General features: G+C 46.4%; 1 protein-coding gene across 1 annotated transcript in view; it reads right to left on the bottom strand.

Moving 5' to 3' along the window:
• Positions 1-4,928: 4,928 nt before the first annotated feature.
• LOC128401953 (uncharacterized) overlaps positions 4,929-27,406 on the bottom strand; it is a 28,797-nt gene continuing 6,319 nt past the window's right edge. Inside the window, exons 6-20 of the mRNA XM_053365615.1 lie at positions 23,524-23,686; positions 22,458-22,583; positions 21,899-21,961; positions 20,480-20,602; positions 18,863-19,018; positions 16,659-16,712; positions 15,701-15,953; positions 14,461-14,568; positions 13,167-13,277; positions 11,059-11,148; positions 10,074-10,181; positions 9,627-9,748; positions 8,422-8,544; positions 7,535-7,577; positions 4,929-6,065 (exon numbers count right to left, since the gene is read on the bottom strand). Of these exons, the coding sequence (XP_053221590.1) occupies positions 5,928-6,065; positions 7,535-7,577; positions 8,422-8,544; positions 9,627-9,748; positions 10,074-10,181; positions 11,059-11,148; positions 13,167-13,277; positions 14,461-14,568; positions 15,701-15,953; positions 16,659-16,712; positions 18,863-19,018; positions 20,480-20,602; positions 21,899-21,961; positions 22,458-22,583; positions 23,524-23,686 (1,781 nt within the window). The 3' untranslated portion in view covers positions 4,929-5,927. The remainder of the gene's footprint in view (positions 6,066-7,534; positions 7,578-8,421; positions 8,545-9,626; positions 9,749-10,073; positions 10,182-11,058; positions 11,149-13,166; positions 13,278-14,460; positions 14,569-15,700; positions 15,954-16,658; positions 16,713-18,862; positions 19,019-20,479; positions 20,603-21,898; positions 21,962-22,457; positions 22,584-23,523; positions 23,687-27,406) is intronic.

The raw sequence follows: 27,406 nt of genomic DNA, 5'->3' as shown, positions 1-27,406 counted from the left end.
TGGAGGGCCGCATTCTACTCCAGGGCCCGAAGCACATGTTTTGCCATGCAAATGGCCCTGTGTTCAATCCCCAGGAAGGACATTTATCTGAAAGCCCAGAAAGTTGCTGTGAGTCAGTGTCAACTAAATGAATCAATTGTTTATCTAAATGGGAGGGTGTTTACCATTTCCATGAATATGCTCATAGCGCTAACTAACAAGAAAATAAGAGTGTGCAGGATCAGGCCAGTGGCACATCTAGTCCAGCATCCTATTCTCACAGTGGCCAACCAGATGCCCCAGTTGAAAGCCTGAAAGCAGGACCCAGGGACAAGAGCAACTCTCCCTGCCTGTGGTTTCTAGCAGAATCATAGAATCATAGAGTTGGAAGAGACCACAAGGGCCATCGAGTCCAACCCCCTGCCAAGCAGGAAACACCATCAGAGCACTCCTGACATATGGTTGTCAAGCCTCTGCTTAAAGACCTCCAAAGAAGGAGACTCCACCACACTCCTTGGCAGCAAATTCCACTGTCGAACAGCTCTTACTGTCAGGAAGTTCTTCCTAATGTTTAGGTAGAATCTTCTTTCTTGTAGTTTGGATCCATTGCTCCGTGTCCACTTCTCTGGAGCAGCAGAAAACAACCTTTCTCCCTCCTCTATGTGACATCCTTTTATATATTTGAACATGGCTATCATATCACCCCTTAACCTCCTCTTCTCCAGGCTAAACACGCCCAGCTCCCTTAGCCGTTCCTCATAAGGCATCGTTTCCAGGCCTTTGACCATTTTGGTTGCCCTCCTCTGGACACGTTCCAGTTTGTCAGTGTCCTTCTTGAACTGTGGTGCCCAGAACTGGACACAGTACTCCAGGTGAGGTCTGACCAGAGCAGAATACAGTGGCACTATTACTTCCCCTGATCTAGATGCTATACTCCTATTGATGCAGCCCTATTGATCCTATTGCATCCTATTGATGCAGCAACTGGTATTCAGAAGCATTGCTGCTTCTGACCGTGAAGGCAGAGCATAGCCGTCATGGCTAATATATCAGAGTATAACTCATACATACACACACACACACACAAAAATAAGAGTAAAATTCAAAACAGACCAAAAATCTACAATCATCCGTTTGTTAATTTACCTTAGAAGATGGAGCATCTCTATTAACAAAGAACCATCCCCTGAAAGGCTTTTATACACCAGCTTTTGGGTTATGCATGGCAGATTAAGGAATGATGAACTGCATTTGTGTGTTAATACACATTGTGTGTGTGTAATACAATGACTGCCAGCCATCTGTTAATCTGCCAGCCAGTTGCAAAGTTGGCTCTTAATTGCTTGGCAACATGTTGTTGTTTAGTCGTTTAGTCGTGTCCGACTCTTCGTGACCCTATGGACCAGAGCACGCCAGGCACTCCTGTCTTCTACTGCCTCCCGCAGTTTGGTCAGGCTCATGTTTGTAGCTTCGAGAACACTGTCCAGCCATCTCGTCCTCTGTCGTCCCCTTCTCCTTGTGCCCTCCATCTTTCCCAACACCAGGGTCTTTTCCAGGGAGTCTTCTCTTCTCATGAGGTGGCCAAAGTATTGGAGCCTCAACTTCACGATCTGTCCTTCCAGTGAGCACTCAGGGCTGATTTCCTTAAGAATGGATACGTTTGATCTTCTTGCAGTCCATGGGACTCTCAATGCTTGGCAACATAGTTCATAAATATAATTTGTTTTGGTATGTTTATTTGGAAAAGATGAATGGGGGAAGGAACCCTTCAAAATTAAAGCATGTACAGTGGTACCTCGGGTTAAGAACTTAATTCGTTTCAGAGGTCCGTTCTTAACCTGAAGCACCACTTTAGCTAATGGGGCCTCCCGCTGCCACCGCTGTGCAATTTCTGTTCTCATTCTGAAGCAAAGATCTTAACCCGAGGTACTATTTCTGGGTTAGTGGAGTCTGTAACCTGAAGTGTCTGTAACCTGAAGCGTATGTAACCCGAGGTACCGCTGTATTTCTTCCTATATACAAAGAAAGCATAAGGCTATCATCACACAGCTCCCACTGGAGGATTTGTAGCACGTCATCGTAACCCTGTATTTGAATGAAGTCAGTGCCTGATCTGTCCTGGGTTTGTATGGTTAGGGTGGGGTAGGCAAGTTGCACAATACCCGTGGTCATAGCATGGGAGTGAGAAGGAATTGGCACAGAGAGGGGAAAGAGGTGGTTTAAAATAACAGCAGAGGTTTGCGGAAAGCAGGATAGCGGAGTTAGTTACAGCGTGGTGCTGATAACACCAAGGTTGCAAGTTTGATCCCCGTAAGGGAGTACTGTAGATGATCCTCAGAGTATCTTCCAACTCTGAGTCTATGATTCAGGGATGGAGAAAAACTGAAAGGAGAAAAGTGGCAATTTTAAACAAGCAGAGGTTTGACTAGAGTGAGAAGGCAGTGACACTGTTGGGGAAGCAGCAGTGTAAAACAAGGTTTGAGTACAGCAAGGGAGTTGGGAAAGGTTTGGTTGTGTTAGCTTGCATTGTAGCCTTCTCTGTTATTAACCTGGAAGTAACTGCAAGGGTGGCTAAGTTTTTGTCAATAGTATCTCTATGAATGGCACTATTTAGCAGGAAGAAATCCCAAGGAAAATTCTCATTATTACATATTTTACATGGCTGTTTATTTGTTTATATTTTAAAGTTTTATATGCAGATGTTTTATGATGGCCTTTATTTGTAATGCCTAATAAAGGTTTGGTGAAGAAGTTATTTCTCCTTATTACAGCTCATTAAAAAGGGATGTATCTCCACCCCTGCTTTACTCAAACTTCTGCCGTTAATTAAAACCACGATTTTCGTCTGTGTCTCTCCACTCCCATTTAACTCAGACTTTTGCCATTGTCCGACTATAGCAAGAAGGGAGAACCATTGAAGTAGCAGGGAATGGCTATTTTAAACTTCTCCCTCTTCCATTCCTCAGGTGCATCGTGTTGCAGAGATAAAGGATGTGGAGCCCTCAGATGTTCCACGGTACCTTCCCACATTCAAGAGTGGTTCCATGGGGTAGAAAGGGGGAGCTCCTGGGGGGTTGGCAAGCAGAGTGATCAGAGGCTCAGCACTTAGTAAAATAATAACCAAGAAGGGGGTCCTGAGCATGTGTCAAGTGTCTTTCTGACCAATTCCCACTCATCAAGAATTAGTGGAAGATGGGCTTTCTAATCAGGCACAATTTGCAACAACAAAAATTGACCTCTCATTTAGGTGCTTGGTTATGCAACCTCCTTGACAGCTGCTTCATGTGGGACCAAATGGTTGATTCAGATCCTACTGAAAAAACAGCTGAAAGCAACAGAGCTGCCTTCATAAACTGGGAAGCTGCCTTCATATAAAGTGGGAAGAGATTAATCGTATCAAATTGCTGTCCCCATCCATTGTGGCTTAACCTTCCCATCACTTTCTTTAACAACATAGCAGCCGTTAATCCTAAAAGCCCTTTTCAAACACAGACTCCTGCTGGTTCTAACAAGCCAAAACTCAACAACTTTAATAGTCTCTTTCTCTCCCAAGACATTCAGAAAGCAATTCTCTGTTTAAAGACACACCAAGGAGAGCTAAGGACAAGGGAGAATGAACGAGCCAGGAAAGATTTCATGGTAGCAAAGGGTGAAATGTCCACAGAAGACTTTAAAAGTGAAAACCAGCATTCTGAATTGGGCCTGGAAACAAATTGGCAGCCAGCGCAGTTGGATTAGACACTTTCTTGTGGCCAGTTAACAATCTAGTTGCCACGCTTCACACATGCTGCTGGTTCTGAAACGTCTTCAAAAGCAGCCCCACGTACAAAACATTGCCTCCTTCCCAGGATGAGCAAAACCGAAGCCACCAACTCAAGCAGAGAATAAAGAGCATTTGCCAACTGATGTCGCATAGAGACCACTTCACCACACCAGCTCCTGTGATATTGTTAGCCACAGTTGGAGAGGATTCTGTAAACTTCTGAAGGCAAAATGAGCAGGAGGATAAAAGGAGTGCATTTGTTTTGTCCAGTCTGTTCTTGAAGAGGAGTCATAGTGGTGTATGGAAGAGATGGATGAAGAGAGCAGGTTAGCACCATACCAATATCGCTCCAGGAACGAAGATGGAGAAATGAATGCAAATTTTACCTTTGAACAGTAGGTTAGTTTCTGTAATTCATTAGCCACCCTCCACCCAGGCAAGTAATAGGCATCACTGGAGCTTAAGGACACATTGCAGCCAGGCAAGAACACTCAGGGAGGGCATAAGGGAAGGCTTGTGAGGGGGTGTTCCTAGAGAGTTCCAAGGACCAGAGAGGCCTTGGGGGCACATTTGGCTCACCAGAGGAGCCCACCAGGGGTAAAGGTAAAGGGACCCCTGACCGTTAGGTTCAGTCACAGACAACTCTGGGGTTGCAGCGCTCATCTTGCTTTATTGGCCGAGGGAGCCGGCGTACAGCTTCCAGGTCACGTGCCCAGCATGACTAAGCCGCTTCTGGCGAACCAGATCAGTGCACAGAAACGCCATTTACCTTCCCGCCAGAGCGGTACCTATTTATCTACTTGCCCTTTGACGTGCTTTCAAACGGCAGGAGCAGGGACCGAGCAACGGGAGCTCACCCCGTTGAGGGGATTCGAAACGCCGACCTTCTGAACTGGCAAGCCCTAGGCTCTGTGGTTTAACCCACAACACCACCCGCATCCTACCGGGGGTAGCTCTAATCAAAGCATGAAATGCTGTTTTTCCAGAAATCCAGACAACAAGAAAGGCACATCCTTATTTTAATAATAATTCATTTCAATTAGACAGAACACAGGTGGTTCTACTATATACATTTCTGGATCAAAGGTACAACAGTTTGACATGTCCTTAAAGTTCTACACAGTGTAAATATGTTTGCTCCATGTCCAAAAAACTCCAGCAGAAGCATAAAAAAATGCAGGAAAGTCTTGAAAAATAATAAAGGGGAAGAGAAAACAGTGTTTGCAAAACAACTTTCCTAACCAGGCCAACTTGAGTTTTGCTTTCATAAAGAAAAGACCAGAAGGAAACAAAGTGAATTCCATAGAAACAGAACAATTCACTGGGAGGGCACGTTTCCTCTTGTGTGCATTTCATTGGCTTGCAAAACACAACTGCAGAAAAAGGCCTTAAAGTGTGACATGGAGAAGCAGCTTCTGCTTTGACATTTGGTACCACAGGCATAATTCAACACCTTCACCCTCATTTGCTTGAGAAGGGCTGACAAAAATAACGTGGGGGGCAGGTGCTGTGCTCTGGGTTAACCCGGCAAACCCAGATGCAAGAAGAGAACACACCATGGCAAAAATCTATCCATGTGCTGTGTGACTACCTGCGCCAAACACAGGGCAGAGGCCTCATGCATCCAACTAGGAGGCTTCATATGGTCTTCACGGGTGAGACTTTCTTGAGATTCATCACATACGGACAGAGAGGAGTTCATGTAGGTTGGTTATAGATAGCACAGGTCTATAACAGCTCTTGCGGGAGGAAGTTTCATGTTGCTTTCTCCTCTCAGCAATAAACCTCTGTATTCTCTAAACCAGTGATGGCCAAACTTGGCCCTCCAGTTGTTTTGGGACTACAACTCCCATCATCCCTAGCTAAGAGGACCAGTGGTCAGGGATGTTTGGCCATCACTGCTCTAAACCTTCCAGATCAGGAGTGGGAAACCTGTGGTCCTCCAGGTGCCGGTGGATTCCAGCTCCCATCAGCCCCAGCAAGCACAGGCAACCGACAGGGATTATGGGAGTTGGAGGTCATCAGCATCAGGACGGCCACAGTTTTTGCCTGTTTTTGATCCTGGAGAGTTCCACAGGGAAATTCAACCACAACTCCCAAACACATGTTTCCTCCAAAACCCTCCAGAACTGCATTGTGCAAAGTGGCTTCACAGTTCCTTGATCGAGGAGCGGAGTGGTGCACGTCATCCAGAGCTTTGCTGCTCAGAAGTAGCGAAAGGTGAGGGAAGCTGGTTGACCCTAGGGAGTCTCAGGCATAAGGAAGATTGTGAAATGGCTATAAAGGTGGAAACTTCATAATCTGCCCAGCCAAATGGTTTTGTCTGTGTAAGAGAGAAAAAAAAGGGGGGGTTAAAAAATGGAATTTAAGAACAGGAATAAAAGGGGAATGGCGGCTCATTCTGGCCAGTGGTTTTCAAAGTACACCCTTTGGTCCTTGATAAGAAGATAAGTCAGAGCTGTCCAAAATGAATACAGCTTTCTTGACACAACTGATGTTCCCTCACAACACACAGCCACGGGGGAATATCCAGTGCTTCAGAAGCAATCTAATTAATTATAAGTGTATTTACATATGCCAACTCATGTGAAGCATCAAGGTGGTATACAATGTATACAATAAACCATAAAACCCCATACAACCAGTACAAAAAAACAATTAAAGTGAATCAAGGAAATTTAAGCAGCTGCATAGGCCTGTAGACATTAAATGGTATTCAGGAGAGGCCTGGAAGTCAAAACAAGAGAGGGCCTCTGCTAAATATCCGCTGGAAGGGTCTTCCACAGCATGGAACCAGCCACACTCAACACCAGACTTCTCCTTGAGCCTAGTAGGGATTCTGCAAGATGGCACAGAACTAACAGCACTCTTCTGGATGATCTCATGGGCAGCCTTTGGGATATCCTAGACCTCAGATTGTTTGAGCCTTTGTATATCAACACAACAGCCTTGTACCTGAACTGGTAGCATATGAGCAGCCAGTGCACAGGGCATGTAGGGAATGCCATCATTTTGTGACTCCTGCTCATGCAGAAAATGAACTGTCCAATCTGCCTCCTGGGAGGAACTTTTGGGGTGCCTGCTCATTCCTCACTGCTTCTTCCGCATCACCAGCGTCCTTGAACCCACCCTGAGTTATACTACCCATAACTGGGATCTCCTCTGTTACCAACAGTTTGACCACTCTTGGGGGTGGGTCAAAAGTGGGTCGCCCCCCCCCACCAAAGAATACAGTTCACCATTCCTGGTTTTAGCGTCGAACTAGATGCAAGCCACACTCTTGCTGCTTTTGCTCTTAACTGCCCACCAACTCCCTCTCTGTTAACTGCAACTGCATCTCTTGCAACAGTCTTAAAGAGCCGGCTGTTAGAAGCAGGGCTAACATTTGCACTGCACTGCCTCCAAGGCAAGTGGGAGGAGCAACCAATTCCTGGATAACCTTTTTCATGTGCCTCCTTCATGAGAGGTCTGGAGGGTGGCAACACGAGAAGGGGCCTTTTCTGTGATGGCTCCCTGTTTGTCAAATGCTCTCCCCCAGGGAGACTCGCCTGGTGCCTTCGTTGCATCTCTCTTCTTTGAGGCCTCTGGCTACTGAAACAACCTATGGCCTTTTAAACTGGAGGCGGGCAGTTATTGTTTTTGTTTGATACTATGTTGTATATTTTTGTGTTTTCATATTGTGAACCGCCCCTGTGATCCTCAGATGAAATTAGACAAACAGAATACAAATTAGATAAATAAAGAAAAAATAATTAAATAACCTCCACTGAAGAAAAAGATTCACATACTTACTGATTTTTGAAGGAATTTGCTAACCTGCTTTGCCCACGGACACCTGAAAGAAAGGGAAGGGGGTGGTAAGATGCAGGTCCCCCTCCTCCTGAGGCAAACCACCTTCTCATTTTCAGCTTTCCATTTGCATCACCCAAAGAAGCTGCGTACCAACAACGCAACACATGGGAGTCTCAAAGATGCCCACAAGTGCCACCACAGATAAGTCCAAGTCCTGTGTCAATGCGCAGGGTGCTTACCCCAACAGCAGGACCCCGAGGAGGGCTTCTTAACACACAGGGCAGCTGATATAGGGAGAGATCCCATGTCTGGGTCCCAAGCTACTGAGGACAGGGGTGGAGAACCTTTGGCCCAAGCCAGCCCCTCCAAGCCTCTTTATTTAGCCTGCAGGACTCAGTCCCAAGCCACACCCCCTCTTCAGCTACCTACCTCCTGGAGTGTTTCTGCCTGCCTGGAATGCATTCTTGAACTCTGATGGTGGCTCCTGTTTATTTACTTGTTTTACGAAGTTATTTAAACTGCTTCACAGCCTGAAGCCATTGAAGCAAAATACAAAATTAGATGAAATGCCCCACAAAAGCTCTAAAAACCACATCTACAAACTCTAATAATAAAAACATTTCTATGCATGTATAATCAATACATCTACCTATATGGAAAATGGAGGTATGTTTGTGTGTAGAAACTAGGCACCCATACAAAACATTTACATTCATTCCTGTGCATAAGCATTGCCCCTGGCCCTGCCTACCCCCGGAAGGGAATGTGGCATTCAGGTTGAAAAACGCTCCCCACTCCTGATTCAGGGCTTTTGTTTTCCTCTTGGAAAACTGGGTTGCTGGGATGGGAGGAATGTAGCTGTGACCCTCATACACTGTGACACTCACATTGGCAGGTTTTCCACAATAATATTGATGATGGAGATGCCGACTGATGGTAGGTTTCTATCCCTGGACGTCAGGAAGAGGCACAGCAGCTCCCCCACATACTGAGCACCCCAGTGTTGCCACCTGAGGGGAAAGGAAAGGAATCAGAGAAAATGAAGGTCCCTGGCAGCATCTGCCAAACTGGCAGCTTAGCCAAAGCCATTTTTCAACTTGTACCAGAGGTCCACAGGTGATGCATGCTGGTTTTGCAATAGGTCCTGAGCATGCCAGCTCACACGTCATTGCAGAGCGAGTGGCACAGAGCAGCCTTCGCCAACTCATGCCCTCCAGGTGTATGGGACTACAGTTCCCAGCCAGCACAGCCATGTTTTGGACTACCATTTCCATCAGCCTCAGCCAGTGCAACCATTTTGGCTGGGGCTGATGGGAGTTCTACACTTGGAGGGCAGCAGGTTGGCGAAGGCTGACAGAGAGAGAAAAGACCCAATTCTTTTGATAAACAAACACTCCTCTATGTGGTCAGTAAGCGCAGCTCACATAAGTCAGCAATGGCTGATGAGAAGGGATGAATCCACCATTTCCTTTCATGCCCTGAAGCTTTGAGCACTTTTTTCTGCTGGCCCAGCAAAACAACACCGAAGTTGACCGTCACAATAGTGAGCAATCGAGTGCAGACCAAAAATCTGGCCTTGGGTAATAGAAGTGGATGAAGGTTCTCAGCAAATCTACCTTTCCATACTCACAGACTTTTAGAGGCAAGGAGAGGAAGAAGGAAATGCACTAAAATGTTTGGCATGAATGAATGATCCACAGGAAGACACATGAACATCTCACAGGCCAATCAGGATGGATGCTCAATATTATATGAGCTTGCTGCAAAAAATGGCCTGAAAGAATGCTCAGTAAGGACCGGACAGTCTGATTTCCATGTAAGCTTTGAGAAAGCAGATCAGCTTGGATCCTCTATAAACAGGTGTCCAGAGGCCATCAAAAAGCAGCACAGGGTCTGCCTAGGCACACAATGAGGCCTTGCTGAGGTCTGCCTTAAGTCTCAAAAGCTGCTGGCCTAGAACTAAGAAAGCAGGCAGGCAGGAGAGGGGAGGGGACGCAGTGAATTCTCATCTACGTCTGCTCTTGATGTGGCTCAGCCTCTCAGGACGGATCCCAAGAACAAAACAAAGGGGGCTTAATAAATGCCAACTTACAATCCCAACATTTCTGTTTTGTGGCAACAGAGGTCTGCAAGAAGCAAGGCAACAATGTTACGGACAGCCTTCTCGTGATAAGCCAGAGACTCCAGCAGAAGCTTCAGAGCCCAGAGGTTATTCTGCAGAAAGGGAGAAGAGAGAAATGCAGGGGCAACACAGCAACTTGACAGCACATAACTGAGGCTCAACACCCCAAGTTTCATTTTAAAAGCTTTCTTGAGCTGTAAAAATTAAGAATTACATATATATATATATATATATATATATATATATATATATATATATGTGTGTGTGTGTATATATATATGTATATATGTATATGTGTGTGTACATATACACAAATATATATACATACACACATACAAACCCACAGAAACACTGCTATAGTAAGAAATATGCATAATAACTTAAGATGGAAGATAATGAACACACAAAAAAGCTCACCCCGAAAGCCAGCACAATTTCTAAGAAGGAGCACAGGGAGTTGTGTTCCATCAGGATCATATGCCGAACTGCCTGGACCACAAAAATGAGCCCAGCTTCCAAGGGTGACTGGAAGGAGACAAATAGAAGGGTAGAAAGGAAATAGTCAGAAACAAGGATGAACTGTTGAGTGGATCAATTTGCTAGATGAGACGATCAAAATCCTTTTGACTAAAAAGATGCCTGCTGATTAAACTGGGCAGCATATTTTTTAAAAATTGAATTTGTTTTTCAATTTAAAAAACTGCAGATTGCAGCTGCCATTTTAGAAGAGGCAGCTCTCCTTCTCTACTACCTGGAAAAGCATACTTCATTATAAGACAAGGCCTTCCCCGGCAAGAGCTAAACAAATGGTTCCCCAAACCAGAAGCTGCTCTGCAATAACTCAGAACAGGGCTTTCGGCGTGGCTGCCCCTGTTCTGTAGAACAGCATCTCCATCATGCTATGAGAGGTACAATTGAAGAAATTTCTGTTCTGACAAGCTTTCCCAGCAGCATGAACAAGTATCTGCCGGCAGTGTCTACACTTTGTATGGCTTTTTAAAATTTATCGGCTATTATTTTCTATGTCGTGTTTAACTGCTGTTATTGCATTTTGTACATTGCCTTGGGCCAGGTGTGGATGGGGATTTGCAATAGATTGACCAGGGTTTTTGACTACAAAATGACCTTTCTCCACCTAAAGGAGGCTGCTGAAGTAAAAAGAACTAAGCAGGGAACATCTGTGTGAAGGGCGGAGAGTTTATAATTCCCAGACTCTGGGACGCCCTGGTCTTTAATTCAAATTATATGCCTTTCGCAACTGGTTCTGGCTGGCAGATCAGGGTCTTAGCACAAAACAAAGTAGATTTGACAGGCATGATGGTTGGGCTCACACCCTTTGGTGTAAAGAAGTCCAGAATCTGGGCTTCCCAAAAGGAAGTGTATACTTCAAGTGTATACTTACATCTTGGCCAAAGTGTTTTGAGAAGGTAACATTAGAGTGGGGGGTTTGGGTGAGTTGTTCAACAATGTAGCATGACTCTTCAGAGACCACCTGCAAGTGAAGTCACCGCAATAATCAAAAGAAGAGCCTCGATACCCAGAGCAGCTCTCGGTCTTTCCCTCCTGCGTGCCAGAGGACAACAGCAGCAACAAGCAGCCACGTGCACTTTCAACATGCAATAATGTCCGACAATTTGTCTGCCCTGGATGGGGCTGTCCTCCTACCAAACAAGTAGGCATGCAGTCTGCGGGTGCTTCTACATCCAGATTTCTTCCTGCAGACCCAGGTAGCCTCAGTGGCTAGAATTGCCTTTCACCATCTGCAACTGGTGTGACACCTACAGCCATTCCTGCACTGGCAGAGCTTGACCACATTAGTTCAGGCACTGGTGACTTCCAAGAGTGGATTACGGCAATGCACTCCAGGTGGGGCTTCTCTTGCACTTGAGCCAGAAACCGCAGTTAATGCAAAATTGCTGACAGGCGTGAGACCCCCATTCGCATGTAACACCCCTGCTCAGAGATCGGCACTGGTTTCTGCTTCATTACTGAGCCAAGTTCCAAGTCTTTCTACACTGGGCCCGCAGCTTATGCGAGGGTTGAGTTCCGGGGGTCCACATGCAAAGACAAAAATGTGTGGAGCCAGGAAAGCCCTGGAACCAGCCCCACCCCAATGCAACTGCCCCTACCTGTCCAGAGCAGGCCTTGCTCTGCACCTCGCTTACTAGTTACTGGGAAGGTCACACGAGGACCCCGGGAGCGTCCCAGAGGCCTCATGCATCCTTCCCCAGAGGCCAGTAAGCAAGGCAGAGAGCATAAAAAGTTCTTTACCTGACAGGTTTACCCCAGCTTCCATTCATTCATTTTTCAGCCGTGCACCTGAAGTTCTAATGATGTAAGCAAATTGTGCATAAGTTTCAGGCCCACTGTTTTAGTATATAGGGTCCTTAGCAGCTTGGGATAAGTTTATTTGAGGGATCGTCTTGGCATATACACATATACCCAGTCTGACACTGTTTTAAGTGTGTCAGACTGGGTAGATAGATAGATATGCACCTACACCTTGGAACTCCCTTTCACCATGAAGCCCCTTTCACTGTACTCTTCTAAGCACCTGATAAAAACATTTTTGCTCAGGCACGTGTATCAAGACATGAAGAAGCTGACATGTGTTTTAAATCTGTTTTTGGCTTAACTGTTGATTTTAACTGTATTTTGATTTTACAAAAATATACCCATTTTTAAATTCACCTTTTATCGACCATTTTAATGCTGATTTTTTATTTGGTAAACAGCTTAAAAGTTCTACTTGCAATCAAGCGGCATATGCATTACATTAAATAAATAATATATTTTTTAAAAGGCCTTTGTATAGCAAGTTCAAAGCACTCCCCAGACATTATCTGTTTTCCTTACAGGTATTATGCAAGTATCTGGCTACTAATTCAATTCTGCATCCAATTCAAAGTGCTGGTTTTGACCTATAAAGCCTCACGTGGCTCAGAACCACAATACCTCAAGGACCACCTCTCCCCCTATAAAAGTGACCCGGACCCTGCAATCATCGTCTGAGATGCCTCTTCTGTGTGCCCTCTCAACAGGTTATCAGGGAAGGTAGCAACACAAGAACAGGCCTTTTCAGCAGCAGCTTCCCAGTTGTGAAATGCACTCCCCAGGGAAGCTCACCAGGCACCATCATTACAGGGGAAAGCATTTTTTTTCCTCTCTAGGCCTTAGGCTTTTATCTATGGCTTCCTTTAGTGGATGGGGATGTTTTATTCCTGCCATTTAAGAACAGGATTGTCTTCTAGATTTTTCTTTCATGCCAGTTTTAATGTGTGTGTGTTTGCTTGCTTATTGCTTTTGGGTACCCTGGTAAAAAAAGTGACTAATAAATTTAAAATAGTAATAATTGGAATGTTGTACTTGTACTGAGGACTAGAAAGGGTGGGTCATTAAAGGTACCTGGTGAGTTTATGGCAGCCCAGGAATCATCACCTCTGACATGATAGCGAGATACATGCCCCCCCCCCCCATCGAGGAATAATATCCCTGAGTCAATGGTGTTACCTGCTGGAATTCCTGGGATGGTTCTTTTAAAGTGATGGCTGCCAGGCTGCCATCTGCTCCCACAACAGGGTGGCTGGCAAAAATTTTGATCACAGAACTCCAGCATTTGGGCTGAAAAACACAAACCGGGGCTCATTTGGTACCAGAAAACAAAATAGGATTTCCCAGAAGTTGTTCAAAAGTAATTACTCTTTTAAGACAGAAGAGCACAGGGTTGAGCAATGGCATTTATTTCACAGCTAGTTTATTTATTTGTAAGGAATATACCTTTTAGCATGGCAGGACCTACACTTGGGAACTCCCTGCCAATTGACCATGCAGGCACCTTTGCTGTACTCTTTCCAGAGCCTTATTACTCTCCTTTTAAATCCCTCCCCTTCGTCCAAGGAATTGAGGTAGGCAACTGGCCATCCCGTCCTCCCCTCTTGGTTGCTGGATGGCGAATTAAGTGGGCTAATTCACAGGTTTGCCAATTCTCCATTCTCTCAGCCTAACCTCAACTACACAGGGTTGTTGAGAGGCTGGGTCCAGGTCCCCTTAGGAGCAAGGAGCTGCAGCTAACCCTGATGACCTCTCCACTTACAGACTTCTTTCTTCACTTTTTTGGGGGGGGGACCCACAGTCTGACCTGCGAAGTAAATCATATCCAAAAGACCACATCCATTCACTGTAGAAGCAGAAGATAGGCTTCAGAGTGGAAGTGGACATCTGAAGGCAGCCCTGTTTAGGGAAGCTTTTAATGTTTGACAGACTATTATATTTTAATATTTTGTTGGAAGCCGCCTATAGTGGCTGGGGAAACCCAGCCAGATGGGTGGAGTATAAATAATAAATTATTATTATTGTAAGTGGAAAGCACTTCTGTTTTCAAATGAGTCTGCCATCTTCTGGATGGAGAGGGAAGCACACATGTACATGAAGTTCTGGACCACTGGATGACAACCAGCAGGACGGAAGAAGCCAGGGCTGGGCAATAGCTGGCTTTCAACATTGTGATATACCAATATATCACAGCGTCTGAAATAAGGATGGAGCTATGTAGAGGCATTGGCTGGCTTCACGTCGTAATTTTCGCATAGCACACGCACAATGATTGTAATATATTGCCAGGTCAAAAATTATGAAACCAATATCACGATACAGATTTCAAACCAGCTTGGGGCGGTCTATCAATATAGCACCAGGCTCTAGAAGAGACCCATAGGCCACCTTCGCCAACAGGCTCAACATTGGGCCAAGGCGTTTGGGGAGGGGAAAGGTTAACTGCCACAAAACTAATAAAACTGGTACTCACACTTGTATACAATGATATGTTGCAGTAGAACAGCTTGAACATCTGTTTGAGCAGAACAGGTAGTTTCATGGGAGTGCCTAGAAAGAGGGGACACCTAAAAATCACACCCTGTAAAGCAACAGCTGCCAACTTGGTGCCAACATGATTGTCACTACCTCCCCTACATTGCAGGGATTACACTAGATGATCACAGTATCAGAGTTATAGAAAGAATTGGGGTTGGCTTTGGAAGCCCAACTCCCCAACAAGGGACTCAGTGTCCATTATTAGTCAGAGCTTAATGGATGGAGGCAGTGAAAGTAAGGCAGATCTTTATTTCCCTTTATTTGCAACAGAAATCCCCCACCCAGCCTTTGGTAGGAGGTAAGGAGTGGTCTAAACCACAGAGCCTGGGGCTTGCCAATCAGAAGGTCGGCAGTTCGAATCCCCGAGACGGGGTGAGCTCCCGTTGCTCAGTCCCTGCTCCTGCCCACCTAGCAGTTTGAAAGCACATCAAAGTGCAAGTAGATAAATAGGTACCGCTCCAGTGGGAAGGTAAATGGCGTTTCTGTGCACTGCTCTGGTTCGCCAGAAGCGCTAGCCACATGACTCGGAAACTGCCTGCAGACAAACGCCAGCTCCCTTGGCCTTTAAAGCGAGATGAGCGCCGCAACCCCAGAGTCGTTCGCGACTGGACCTAATGGTCAGGGGTACCTTTACCTTTAAGGACCCAGAACAAAGGTGAGTAACAGTTTTTAAAGACTTTAGAGATTACTTTAGAGGTAAATACCCACTCACATCTCCATAAAGCAAGAGAGGCTGTTTGCCCTGGCTCAACCTGTCCTACACTGAAAAACCACCACCACCCTAAAACAAGCCCACATTTCACTAGATGGACTGGACCCTCATCCTCCCATCTCTTCTGAGCAGAGGAAGGACGCAAAAAGCTTCTGTAAGAGAAATTGTGGCAGTAGCTGATATAGGTGCTTCCCTCCTCCCCCCCCCCCGCCAGTAATGCAGGTGAGAGGCTGGTGGGGCACTATTTGGTAGTCCTGTCTACTTTTCTGCTCTTTTTAGATGTGTCAGACATTTTGTGTTATCTCCCTTGCCCCCAAGAAGCAAAAGAAGAAGAGTACCCCTCCCATCTGACTGGTTTGCCTTAGCCATTCTGGGTGGCTTCCAGCATATATAAAAACATATCACCGGCTCAAAAACATTGGCCACCCTTCATGAACAACACTCAGCGAGATGCTCCATAGACAGCCAGCAGAAGCAATAACGAGACTGAAGGATACTTGCCCGCTGGACCCCACAGCACAGAGCCCTCCATGTCATTTCCAAAGGGAGCCTGTCCTGATCGGAACATCTTCAGGTAGACCTCGAATTGGAGCAGGGAAAGGCGGCAGGCCGCACAGGAGCTTCTGGAGTAGACGATAAACAGTGACTGTGCAGCACCAGCAAAATCTCCACTTTTGCACAGGTAGAAGGGGACCTTGTCCTGCCACTTCTGTAACCTAGAAGTTGGGCAAATGAGAGGCAGCAAATACTACAGGCAAACTGATTGCAGCAAAACACACACATAGAGAGGGATCCAGTGGCATATGAACAATATTTATTGTTGCATTAAGGGGGAAAGTCACAGCCAAACAACAGAGCATCTGCCTGGTGTGCAGAAAATCCCAGGTTCGATCCCTGATGCCATCTCCAGGTAGGGCTGAGAGAGACTCCTGCCTGAAACCTTGGGGAGCCACTGCCAGTCAGCGTAGACAACGCTGAGTTAGATGGAGCAACAGTCTGACTCAGTACAAAGCAGCTTCCTACATTCCTTTAAGACTACAGTCCACCTAAAGAGGCGTCCTAAACTGCTAGGTGGAAATATGTAACCGTAAAGAAAAAGGAAATGTAAGCAGCCAAGAGCCTTTCAAATTAGCGAAGGGTCCATTTTGCACACCCTTTTCTGTTTCAGTAGAGGGTGTCAGTGGGCAATGTCCCAGCCCTATATTCACCAGGCCTGGAAACTCTTGGGACTCACTAAAACCTGATCTCCTCACTTCCTAATTCAGTAAAGACAGGGCCACTATTGTTTATTGAGAGCCCCAAGCTATGATTCCCCTGGGTTTTAAAGATTTTAGGTGTGCAAGCTTTAAACAAAATCCCGCCAGTAAATAGATTAAAATAAGCCCTCCACGGAGAGTTGTGAGCAATTTCACATCGCTTACCACTTGGAATCATTGCATTTCACCACCTTCAAATAACGGATCAGCTCCTTGTATCTAGGGAAGAATGAAAGGCGTTAGGACAGGAATGGAGGGCGATGACCCGTGGACCCAGTGATGAAGGCTCCCCAAGTGGTTGCAAGAGACTACTCCAAAGGGCATGGAGTAATGCCATAGGAAGATTTGATACAGGCTGCATTTGCATGTCAGGAAAGCCAAACCATGGCTTAGTGCAAAAGCACTGGCTGCCAAGGAGGAGATTTATTCCCTCCTCATCACCCTCACAGCTTTCAGGCTTAGTGTGGTGTAGCGAAGCCGAGGCTTGGCTGAGCGTGTCATCTGAACCTGAAATCCTTAAGCTCCCTCCTCCTTAAACATGATCAATAGTCAAGATTTGTTCTTGGCTACATGTTGTGGTTACTGGGACGCGGGTGGCGCTGTGGGTAAAACCTCAACGCCTAGGGCTTGCCGATCGCATGGTCGGCGGTTCGAATCCCCGCGGCGGGGTGAGCTCCCGTTGTTCGGTCCCAGCTCCTGCCCACCTAGCAGTTCGAAAGCACCCCTAAGTGCAAGTAGATAAATAGGTACCGCTTTATAGCGGGAAGGTAAACGGCGTTTCCGTGTGCTGCGCTGGTGCTGGCTCGCCAGAGCAGCTTCGTCACGCTGGCCACGTAACCCAGAAGTGTCTCCGGACAGGGCTGGCCCCCGGCCTCTTAAGTGAGATGGGCGCACAACCCTAGAGTCGGACATGACTGGCCCGTACGGGCAGGGGTACCTTTACCTTTTACATGTTGTGGTTAAGAAGGAAACTGTGGAACCTGTTCCCGCATGAGGCAGTGACAGCCGCCAACATAAAAGGCTTCCAAAAAAAGGACTAGACGAATTTGTGGAGGCTAATGGCTGCCGGCCATCATGACTCTCCTCCACAGCCAATGGCAGAAATGGTTCATAGAATTGTAGAATTGTGGAGCTGGAAGGGACCATGAGGGTCATCTAGGCCAACCCCTTCCCTGCAATGCAGGAATCTTTTGCCCAACATGGGGCTCAAGCCCACAACCCTCAGATTAAGAGTCTCATGCTCTACCAACTGAGCCATCCATGGTGGCGCTGGGGAAAAGGCTCTTGGCTCAGGTCCTGCTTAAGGGTTTGCCACAGTCATCCAGGTGGACACTTTAAGAACAGAATGCTGGACTAGATGCTACATAGGCCACTGGCCTAATCCAGTAAGTTCTTCTTAATGTTCTTATGAGATACCTGGGTTCAGAGAAGACTAAGCTAACCTGCTGCATTGAGCTAAAAGGACCAGGGAGCTCCCCTATGGCAGTCAACACGTCTTCATGGTCCCAGAAAATCATACTTTGGCTTACCATGGTGTGAATCAGGCCACACTAACAAAAGGAATAGTGTTTTCAACACACAGGGCCAAAGAGATCCCCTCCCCCAAAATGGTCATGTTCCTCTAGGGCTTTAATTTTTAAAAATATAATTTATAATTCTCCAAAGAGATTCCAAAGCATTTATCATCATAGTTTCTTCTTGACTTTCCACCTCTCCTTTCCTGAAGTTTGTTTTTTACTCCTTTTTATTAGTTGTTTTTATAATCTCTGGGTTTTATTGTGAAAATATTGCTAGCACTTGTGGTTACAGTACTAAATATTCAATTCGAGAGCACATTTCCACTCACAACAAGCTTTACTGCTATGGATGATTTAGCAAGAGCCACCAAAATCAGGCAAGTTTCTGAAAGTTTATGGCAAACACCTTTGAGACAAGACCGTGCAGAAACTGGAAACAAGCAGATGGCATGTACAGGTAACCGGGGAGGGTGATATCCATCAAGGGAAATGGCCGTGGCTCAGTGATAGAGCAATTGCTTTGCATGCAGAGGATCCCGAGCTCAATCCCCAACAACATATTCAGGTTGGAATGGGACTGGCCCCTTTACTGCACCGCAATCTTCAGATGAAGGGTGGTATACAAATTTAAACCAAAAAAAAACCATGGAGAGCCACTGACAGCCAGTGCAGGCAATATTCAGCTATATGGATCAAGGGTCTAACTTAGTGCAAGGCAATTTGCTAGGTTCTTTAACTGCCTGTGATCTTTTCTCAGGGGGATCTGAACAACTGTAGTTGCAGATCAAACGCAGGGCTAGTCTTGCTTTTTGGAGTCATTCCTTATGCTCCCGCTGTTCCATAGGTACTTACTGCCTGCAACCTTCCATCCTTTCAATTCGTGCCTCTACTACAGCAACTGTTTCACAAAGGCATTCTTTCTTCCCTTTCAGTGTCCGTTGGCCAGTAACATTTTGTCCTTTCAAGACGGAGATCAGCAAACAGTGATCCCAGGGAGCGAAATTCAGGCTGAAATGAAAACGAAGCCATGTTTATGCGGGCTTAGGATCAAATCACAGAGAGCAGTGTGACAGGAATCTTGTCAACCTTGCTTCAAGTCACAGGCTAACTGCCGTGAGCGTGCTCTCAAGAGATCACACTGGCAATAGGGCAATGGCAGCTAATACTGCGGCAATGAGAGTGGGTTTTTTTGGGGGGGGGGACTTTGCTCATAGACTTGCACTGGCTTCTAATGTGATACTGAGCCAAGTTCAAGGTGTTATGATTAGTATATAAAGTTCTTAAGAGCTTAGGAGCTATTTACCTGCAAGACTGCCTTACCCATATATGCCCACTTACCGTATTTTTCGCCCTATAGGACGCACTTTTTCCCCTCGAAAAATGAAGGGGAAATCTGGGTGCGTCCTATAGGGCGAATGCAGGCTTTCACTGAAGCTTGGAGAGTGAGAGGGGTCGGGCTTCAGGAACACATCAGGAGTTCCGCAGGGCTGTCTAGGCTGCGTATAGCAGCCTGCTTCCCGGAGCGCCGGGCGCACTGAAAGCAGAACACATCTGCAGCCTAGGCAGCCCTGCGGATAGCAACCTGCCGCCCGGCGCGAGAGGCACCCTGGAGCAGAGCGCCCCGCCCGCCGGACAGACATCAGCAGCGTGTTGCAGCCCTGCGGGAGTTCCCCACAGGGCTCCCCACGCTGCGGATAGCAGCCTGCCGCGAGGGGCGCCCTGAAGCAGAGCGCCCCGCCCGCCGGACAGACATCCACAGCGTGTTGGAGCCCTGCGGGAGTTCCCCGCAGGGCTCCCCACACTGCGGATAGCAGCCTGCTGTGAAGGGCGCCCTGAAGCAGAGTGCCCCGCCCACAGGACAGACATCGGCCAGCCCCACAAGCTTGGGGGACAGCAAGGAGGCGCAGCGCCGCCATCCTGCTGTTCCTCGACCTGGTTCGGTTTCCCCGACCTTGTTTTGGGGGGGAAATAAAGGGAAACATTTTTTCCTTTATTTCCCCCCCAAAAAACTAGGTGCGTCCTATGGGACGAAAAATACGGTAACTGCTTCGATCTGCAGAACTGGCACTATTTACTGGTGCCACACAATACTTGTTCCTACACTTTGGAAGCCCCTGCCTGTTGACATCAGGCAAGTGCCATCTCTGTGCTCTTTTAGCACCTGCTAAAAACATTTTTATTCAGGCAATCCTACCCAAGTATGAGGAATGCTGACATGTGTTTTAAACTGTTTTTAGCTTATCACAGATTTTTTAAAAATAAAAAATATTTTAAAAAGCTGTTTTAAACTGTTTTTATTGATAGTGTTACTATTTTATTCTTTTTGTACAGCATTTTGAGGTTTGTCTGGCCTTTTCCAATCATGCGGTATATACATTTTGTGAAATAAATATGCATGGTGGGAAACCAAAAATCTTGAGAATATATTCCTTTCGGATCCAAACACACAGTTCAAGCAAGGAAGCATACCTATTTGAGAAGATATGGCAGTGAACTGGGAAAGGAATGGAGTGGTAAAACCCGGTGAGCTTGTTATACAAAGGCTTTGGAAAGTCATTCAGCACCAGCAGCCTCTGAAGTCGTCTTGTGATCCTGAAAAGTAATGACTAATTAGAACAAAAGAAGCACCTTTGAAGCAGCTGTCCCTAGTCTATTGCCCTTCAGAAGTTTTGGACAACTCCCACCAGCCCCTATCCAGCCCAGCAGCTCTCCAGAATTTCAGATCGGGCTCTTTCCTATCCCTACCTGGAGATTGAACCTGGAATATTCTGTATGCAAGGCAGATGCTCTACCAAGACCGAAATAAAGGGACAGCCTGCAAACTCTCTTAGTATCAGCTAGCGTAGCAGGATGACCCAACATCAGCTGCTGTGGGGCCACTGACTTTGGAAAGATTTCTAGGCACGACAGCTTTCCAGAATTCCTTTTCCGTACAGCAGGAAAACTCAGTGATAAAGGAGACTGGTTGCACACCAGACATCCATTCACACACACACAAACACAACACGTGCGAAACCAGCTCATGGCTAGTGCCTGGGATATGTCTGCAGCGAACACATTTATTTAAATTTACCCTAAGGGGTGCTGAGAGGGCATGAGATGGCTCTCCCACTATTTTTCTGCAGAAGGGGATCTCTGCCACAGGAGATCCTTTCCAAATCTGGGACTAACCATCGTACCCCAACCTATTTTTTTGGCACCAGAAAGCGTCTACACCTAAACAGACCAGTGGGATGAAGATCTTACATTCTGAATAATTCTATTCAGTAACGACAAGAGTAGCTTTATGCAGTGAAATGCCCTATACACTGTTTCAAAGTCCCTGGAAGGTAGAATCGCTTAAAATAAGGATAGGTGAAAGTGATGATTAATTTAAAAGCAAGAAAAAAAGGGAACAGGTTTCCCCAAAAGGGGTTCGTGTCTGTTCTTCATTAACCTTTGCTACTATTCCATTTGGTGTTAAGAAAGTGAATGGAAAAGACAAGCTGGCGGAGATTACATGAGGCATCACATATTTCAATGCCCTCATTAATGAGACACCAGGGAGTAAGGAAAGAGATAATTACCACCACCACCACCACGCCCCCCAAAATTGTAGAGATTAAAGCAAAGCCAAGGTCAATTGTGGCAATGCTTTTATTCTATAGAGTTGTGAAAAGTTTGAGATGGATTTAATTCTGTTCCCCACCCCTCCTTGATTCCTTCTAACATCTACTCATTTCCCCCCAACCTGGATGGCCTCCAGTTGTTTGGGACAGCAACACTCTTCAGCCTTGACCACTGCCTGTGCTGGCTGGAGCTGCTGGGAGTTGCAGGGCCCCAGGTTGGGGGATGGGTGATTTAGAGCTTTTTGCAGCAGCCAAGCACTAAGTACCCTGATTGCCTTACCTGGACATTAGACAAGGCACAGCCTGGCTCAGCGACACCAAGTGACCAACGTTTTGCGCAAAGCTGACAAAGAAAGGAAGACAGGAACACCAAGCTCCATTACTCAGTTTTTGCCAGCATTTCTGTAAAATGGGTATTTTCCTTTGAAAAAGTTTGGTTCTTTGCTTTGCCCAAGAGCAGAGCCGGCCCCAGCCCTTCCCAACATGTCTCTGTCCTCTGCAGAGTTTTCCCTCCACAGAGTTCAAACTAATACAACGAAACATCTAAAAAATCTAAAACATCTAAAAAATAAAAGTGGCAATTAAAATACAATTTAAAAATCAGCATTAATAGTAAATGCAATAGATGTGAGATCTCCTATCTTCAACCACTTGAATGAAGCTCGCAGACTAGTTTGCAAATCTCCCCCCTAAAGAAACCCAAGGGAGCAGCGTCACCTATCCCTTTACTCCATTTCCACCTCTTCAGCCAACAATCCTCAACGTATGTTAAGGCAAGAGTTGCAATAGCAGTGAGATACAAGCAAGGGTCGCCAGACAAATCTGCCTGGGTTACTTACGGAGTGAGGTCCTTGTGGAGTGCGATTTCCCTGGTTGCTCCCATAAGCATGATGACCTCTGTTTTGGGTCTCTCTTTCTCAGCCAGATTTAGAAAGGCTGTTACGAGTTCAGAAACAGAAGCATAACTAGAAAAATGAAACCCAAAAGCTTCTGAGTCGCAGATGGAGCAGGTTTTTGCAACATTCATCACTTGATCATGGAGGTGGGGGGGGGGAGAGACTATTACCATTGGAAACCTTAAGTTGACAAATCAACACACTTTACGGGCGAATGTAGGCAAATCTGCCTGTAGACTAGGCCTAAGCAATGTATCCATACATCGTCCAGGAACGGCCCAAGGTGACCCAGTGAGTTTCATGACTGAATGGGGATTTGAGCCCTGATCTCCCAGGTCCTAGGCTGACACTCTAACCATCACTGGCGGAGGAAGAGGAGTGCGGGGGGAGCGCCCCACCCCCGGCAGCGCAATCCCAGTAGCGTGCCATCGCAGCTGCCCCACCCACCCACCCGGGCTGGGCACCACGCCCCTGCAGGCAATGCGGCCCACCCCCAGGACGCACACCAGCCCCACCCCCGCCTGCTCTCTGCCCCCCCCCCCCCCCGTTCCAGAGCATGAAGCTCTGCCACTGCTAACCACTACACCATCCCTGCTTCCTAGAGTACTTCTGCTATGGGGCAGCTACATAAATTAAGTAGGTAAACAAATAGGTCAAACTGTTGCTTAGAGAAGGATTTGAAATATTTTCCTTGAGGCTTGAATTTGTTTTATTTTGGAATGTTTTATTGGATATTTTAATGTGCTGTAAACCACTTTGAGATTCTTTTTCTTTGAAATATAAAGCAGGACAGAAATGATAATAATAAATTTCATTGCTTAAAAAAAGAAAGGCGCCTAGACAATCCGTTGTGCCAACCGTAACCTAGGTTTAAGGTGCCATTAGGTGATTAGCTTACATATCAGTTTCTAACACTGCTGTAGGGCAACAGCCTTAATATCCATAACAGATACAAAGGTATACATTTGTAAACATATATTGACAGTGTTTCCTACATTACCTACATTACCTGTGCACAGTATACAAAGGGTAGGAGCTGCATTTTTCACACTTCCCAGGACGCAAATTCCGATGGCAAAGGCATTTGGGGAAGTCTGGAGCAATTCTATTTCCAGACAGATACTTGTTATATTCCACAGAAACATCATGCACGAATTTCTGCAGGAGTACCCCTATAGCAGAGAATTGGGGTGGGGGTGGCACAAAACAAAAATGCTTATTTCTTCCCAATACATGCTGCGACACTCAGAAAGAGGCTGATATCCCACACCATTCTCCTCTGCTTCTGGCAATGCTATATTGATAGGGCCCACCCGACTGTTGCAATTGTAATTTGTTTCAAACCATTTTAAACTCTTGTGACCTGCCCTTGGCATCTTTTGGGAGGAGGAGCAATCAAATGCAGTTAACATTAAATAAAAATTAGATTAAAATAACACAGGAGTGGTTTACCTGCAGTCCTTTTAGGCATTGCTGCACTCCAGCTCCCATTATCCTTGACCACTGGCCATGTTAGCTGGGGATAGCGGGAACTTGGGAGTCCAGCAAAATCTGGGGGGCCACAGATGAGCCACCCCCGAGTTAGAGATCACAGATTAAGGAACCTGCTGCTACCCACCCACTAGGAGTCTCAAAGAGTCTCACACACCAATTCCCAAAATGTGGGGCACAAGAAATAAAACAAACTCACTCCTATTTGCTTCCACATTCACCCACAGAGTATGCCCACTGTATCTCTGAATGTTCTGGCCTATTGTGAACCCCGAAACAAAGTAGTAACTTGGGAATTACAGGGCAGATCTTTACCTTAGGATTACTACACCCTCTTCATAAATGCACAAAATGGTCCTTGATGGAGAAAGCCTGCAGTTCAGAGACACACCTCAATGATGTTGAGACAAAAGCTGTGGCTGAAATAACTCATTCATAAGCGCCCGAGAACTACATGCAAGCTCCAAATTGGGAGCGTGTGGACAGGGGTCAGGCTGATCAGTGATGCCCCCTTGAGGATCCTCCTGATATGCAGATGAGTGTTGATCTGATGACAACCTGGCTGCAACAATATCAAGGCAAGGGGGCACCTCATGCCTATGCACATTGCTGGCCTGAGTGCAAGGTCCAGACCCTCTTAGAGTAAATGCAGTCACACTTCTAACGCCCGCTGACCTGTCTCCTCTGCCGCTGCGCTTGGACCAGTGCAGGAAATGCTCCCTGCAAAGACTCATGCATTCTAATAGTAAAAGGGTGACGAGTGTGTTCTGGATGACCAACTTGGAGTAGTCTAATTTTGCAAGGGTCACCTGCTATGGTGTCAGCCAGCTAATCAGAACCACTCTGGTTTCAGATAAAACAAGGTCGCTTGCAACAGAGGAATCCTGAACGGAGGCAGGAACCAAGGACCTCAAGCTTTTAAAAAAAAAACCAGAAAACAAAAACAAAACCACAGCCTCCATGGCCGAAAAACGACTACCAATCTCACTGTTGCTTGTGCGACCTGGATTTCTTCTTTTGGTAGAATCCTGGTTAAGATTGGCATTGGCATAAGTATGTACTTTATAGCAGCCCAGAGGCCAAGATTGGTGTCTTCTATGCCATGCGATAAGCGTGACATGACAGAGTGAGAACACTGAGGTTGCAAAGAAGTTCAAACCTTCATGTCAGACTCTTGAATGCAGAGACTGACAGGCTTCACTCTTCTGGGTCTCAGAAAATCTGCTGTCTGATTTCAAAGAGCCCTTGACGTGTTCCACCAAGAGCTATTGCAGATGGTGCCCTGCACACACCAGGGCAACTTCTGCTTGAGGTTGGAGGGCTCTTGATCTCACGCCGCCTCCGACATCTTTCACCACCATGTTATTAGTCTTGACAAGCCTGTAAGCTTGATGGACCAGGCTGGAGAAGGGTTGCAGGTCCAAGCCTACAGCTCTGCAGTCCAGCCAGTTTATGCTGTGAAGGGCCTCTGCAAGAGAACAGGATCCTGGGAATACTTGTTCCCGACACTGTGCCTTCCCATCCAACATTGCATTGACTGTCATCATCATCATCATCATCTTCACCACCACCACCCCCATTGAGGTTTTGCAGCCTGAGACACCAGAGGAAAGATTTCCTCCCACTGCTGTGAACTGAAATAGCAACAGGAGCCCCTGAAAGGGGTGCATGTAAAATCTGGTTCGTGTGACAACCATGGTGCAGGATATAATGAACCCTTGTCTGACCTTTTGGAACAGATACTGGTGAAATCCTGCCTCAGCGTCTGTTTCCTCTCAGCTGACTAATGACAGCGTCAGTCTGAGTTCCTAAGTACTTGATGGACTGGGAAGGCTGGAGAGGACTCAATTAAAAAATTCCTGGGACTGGAAGGTGTTGATGATGGCTTGCTTAGCCCAGAGATGCCTGCTGACAAGACAACCTGGCCAAGGCAGGGGTACTCTGTATCCTTTGAAGGCACAAGGAGACCACCACTGAGACCATGAGTTTTGAGAATTCTCCAGGGGGAGGGGAGGGGAACACCAGGACAAAGGGAAACAGGGGATACTGCTAATGCTTATTCTGATAACAGAAGTGGACAAACTTCTTGCATTGTTGTTATCAAAACATGGAGAGGTTTCAGTTAAGTTGATGGAACCTGGGAAATCTCTAAGACAAAGGGTTTCCACTGTCGAAACTGGGTCTCCATTCTAAACCTGATATACTTCAGGTCCACTACAGTTTGCCACACACCACTTCTTCAACACTGCAAAGATGACAGAACCCCCTAGTTTCTCTCCCCCTGGGGAATGAACTCAGTTGCATGGATGTCAAGGAGATGGCAGGTCACTGTTTTAAGGGAGACTTTTGATGCGGGAGATGGCTGGAATGTATCTCTGGGTATTGATGGAAAATTATGTGGTGTTTATTGTCCTCAATACAGAGAGATTCTTTGCTCACCTTTCCCACATGTGAGAAAACAGCTGAGGCTGACCTCCCACTGCAGGAGAGGTGGCATCAAAACTACTGTCCATTTCTCCTAAAGGTGTGGGACAAACTCCCCCAGGAGGAGGTTGAGCCTTGCCCTTTTGTTTGAAACCTGGACCCAGACCAGAAGGGCTTGCCCAATTTGAACTCTTCAGTACAGGACAGAACTGTGTTAGAATGAGAGGAGGCACCCCTGCAAGGTTGCCTTTACTCCTGCTTCTTTTGAACTGAAGGCACGGCTGTTTTCTTGCTTTTGGTTTTCCTCAATACATCTTTCGGCAACTCTTCATCAAAGAGGTGGATGTCACTGAAAGGTGTCCCAAAAAGCCAAGTCCACTGAAGAATGCACCACCCAGAGATATCTGCGTGCCACAACTGCATCCGCGACGGCCCTGGACAAACACTGAACGGCATCCCAAGTTGCATCTGCAATCAAAGCAGCTGCTTTGTATTGTCAACCAAGAGAACTTTTAAGGGTAGCACTTTCCAATTCTTCATCAGCCAAACCAAGGAAGTCCGAGCCATAATGGAGGCAGCCATGGCAGCTCGAAGGGCCAATCCCTTTGACTTGTGGGCCTTACACAAAGCTTTGTCAGATGAGCCGTGAAATCAATCTTGAAGGGTCATCTTTCCGTCCCGATGAACAATGTCACCTGGGAGAAGCACCCCTGCTGGAATGTTTACAGGGGCACCTTCAACATCTCCATGAACGCCGGTGGGAAAGGATATAAATGCTCTGCCACACTTGTGTTGCTCTTCTGCTGTGAAGGCGCTGCCCATTTCCTTAAATTCAGGAAGTAAAGGAATTTCTCTGAGGGTGAGCTTCCCAAAGCCAGCTCTCTTGGGCTGCTGCGGAGGCACTGGAACTGGATCCTGAAGGTCTAAGGTGGAAAGTACTCTGTCCAAAAGAGGTTCATAGTCATTGGGATTGAAAA

The sequence above is a fragment of the Podarcis raffonei genome, chromosome 14 (genome assembly GCF_027172205.1).
Source record: "Podarcis raffonei isolate rPodRaf1 chromosome 14, rPodRaf1.pri, whole genome shotgun sequence".
Lineage (NCBI taxonomy): Eukaryota > Metazoa > Chordata > Lepidosauria > Squamata > Lacertidae > Podarcis > Podarcis raffonei.
This window is presented reverse-complemented; position numbering and strand designations above follow the sequence as displayed.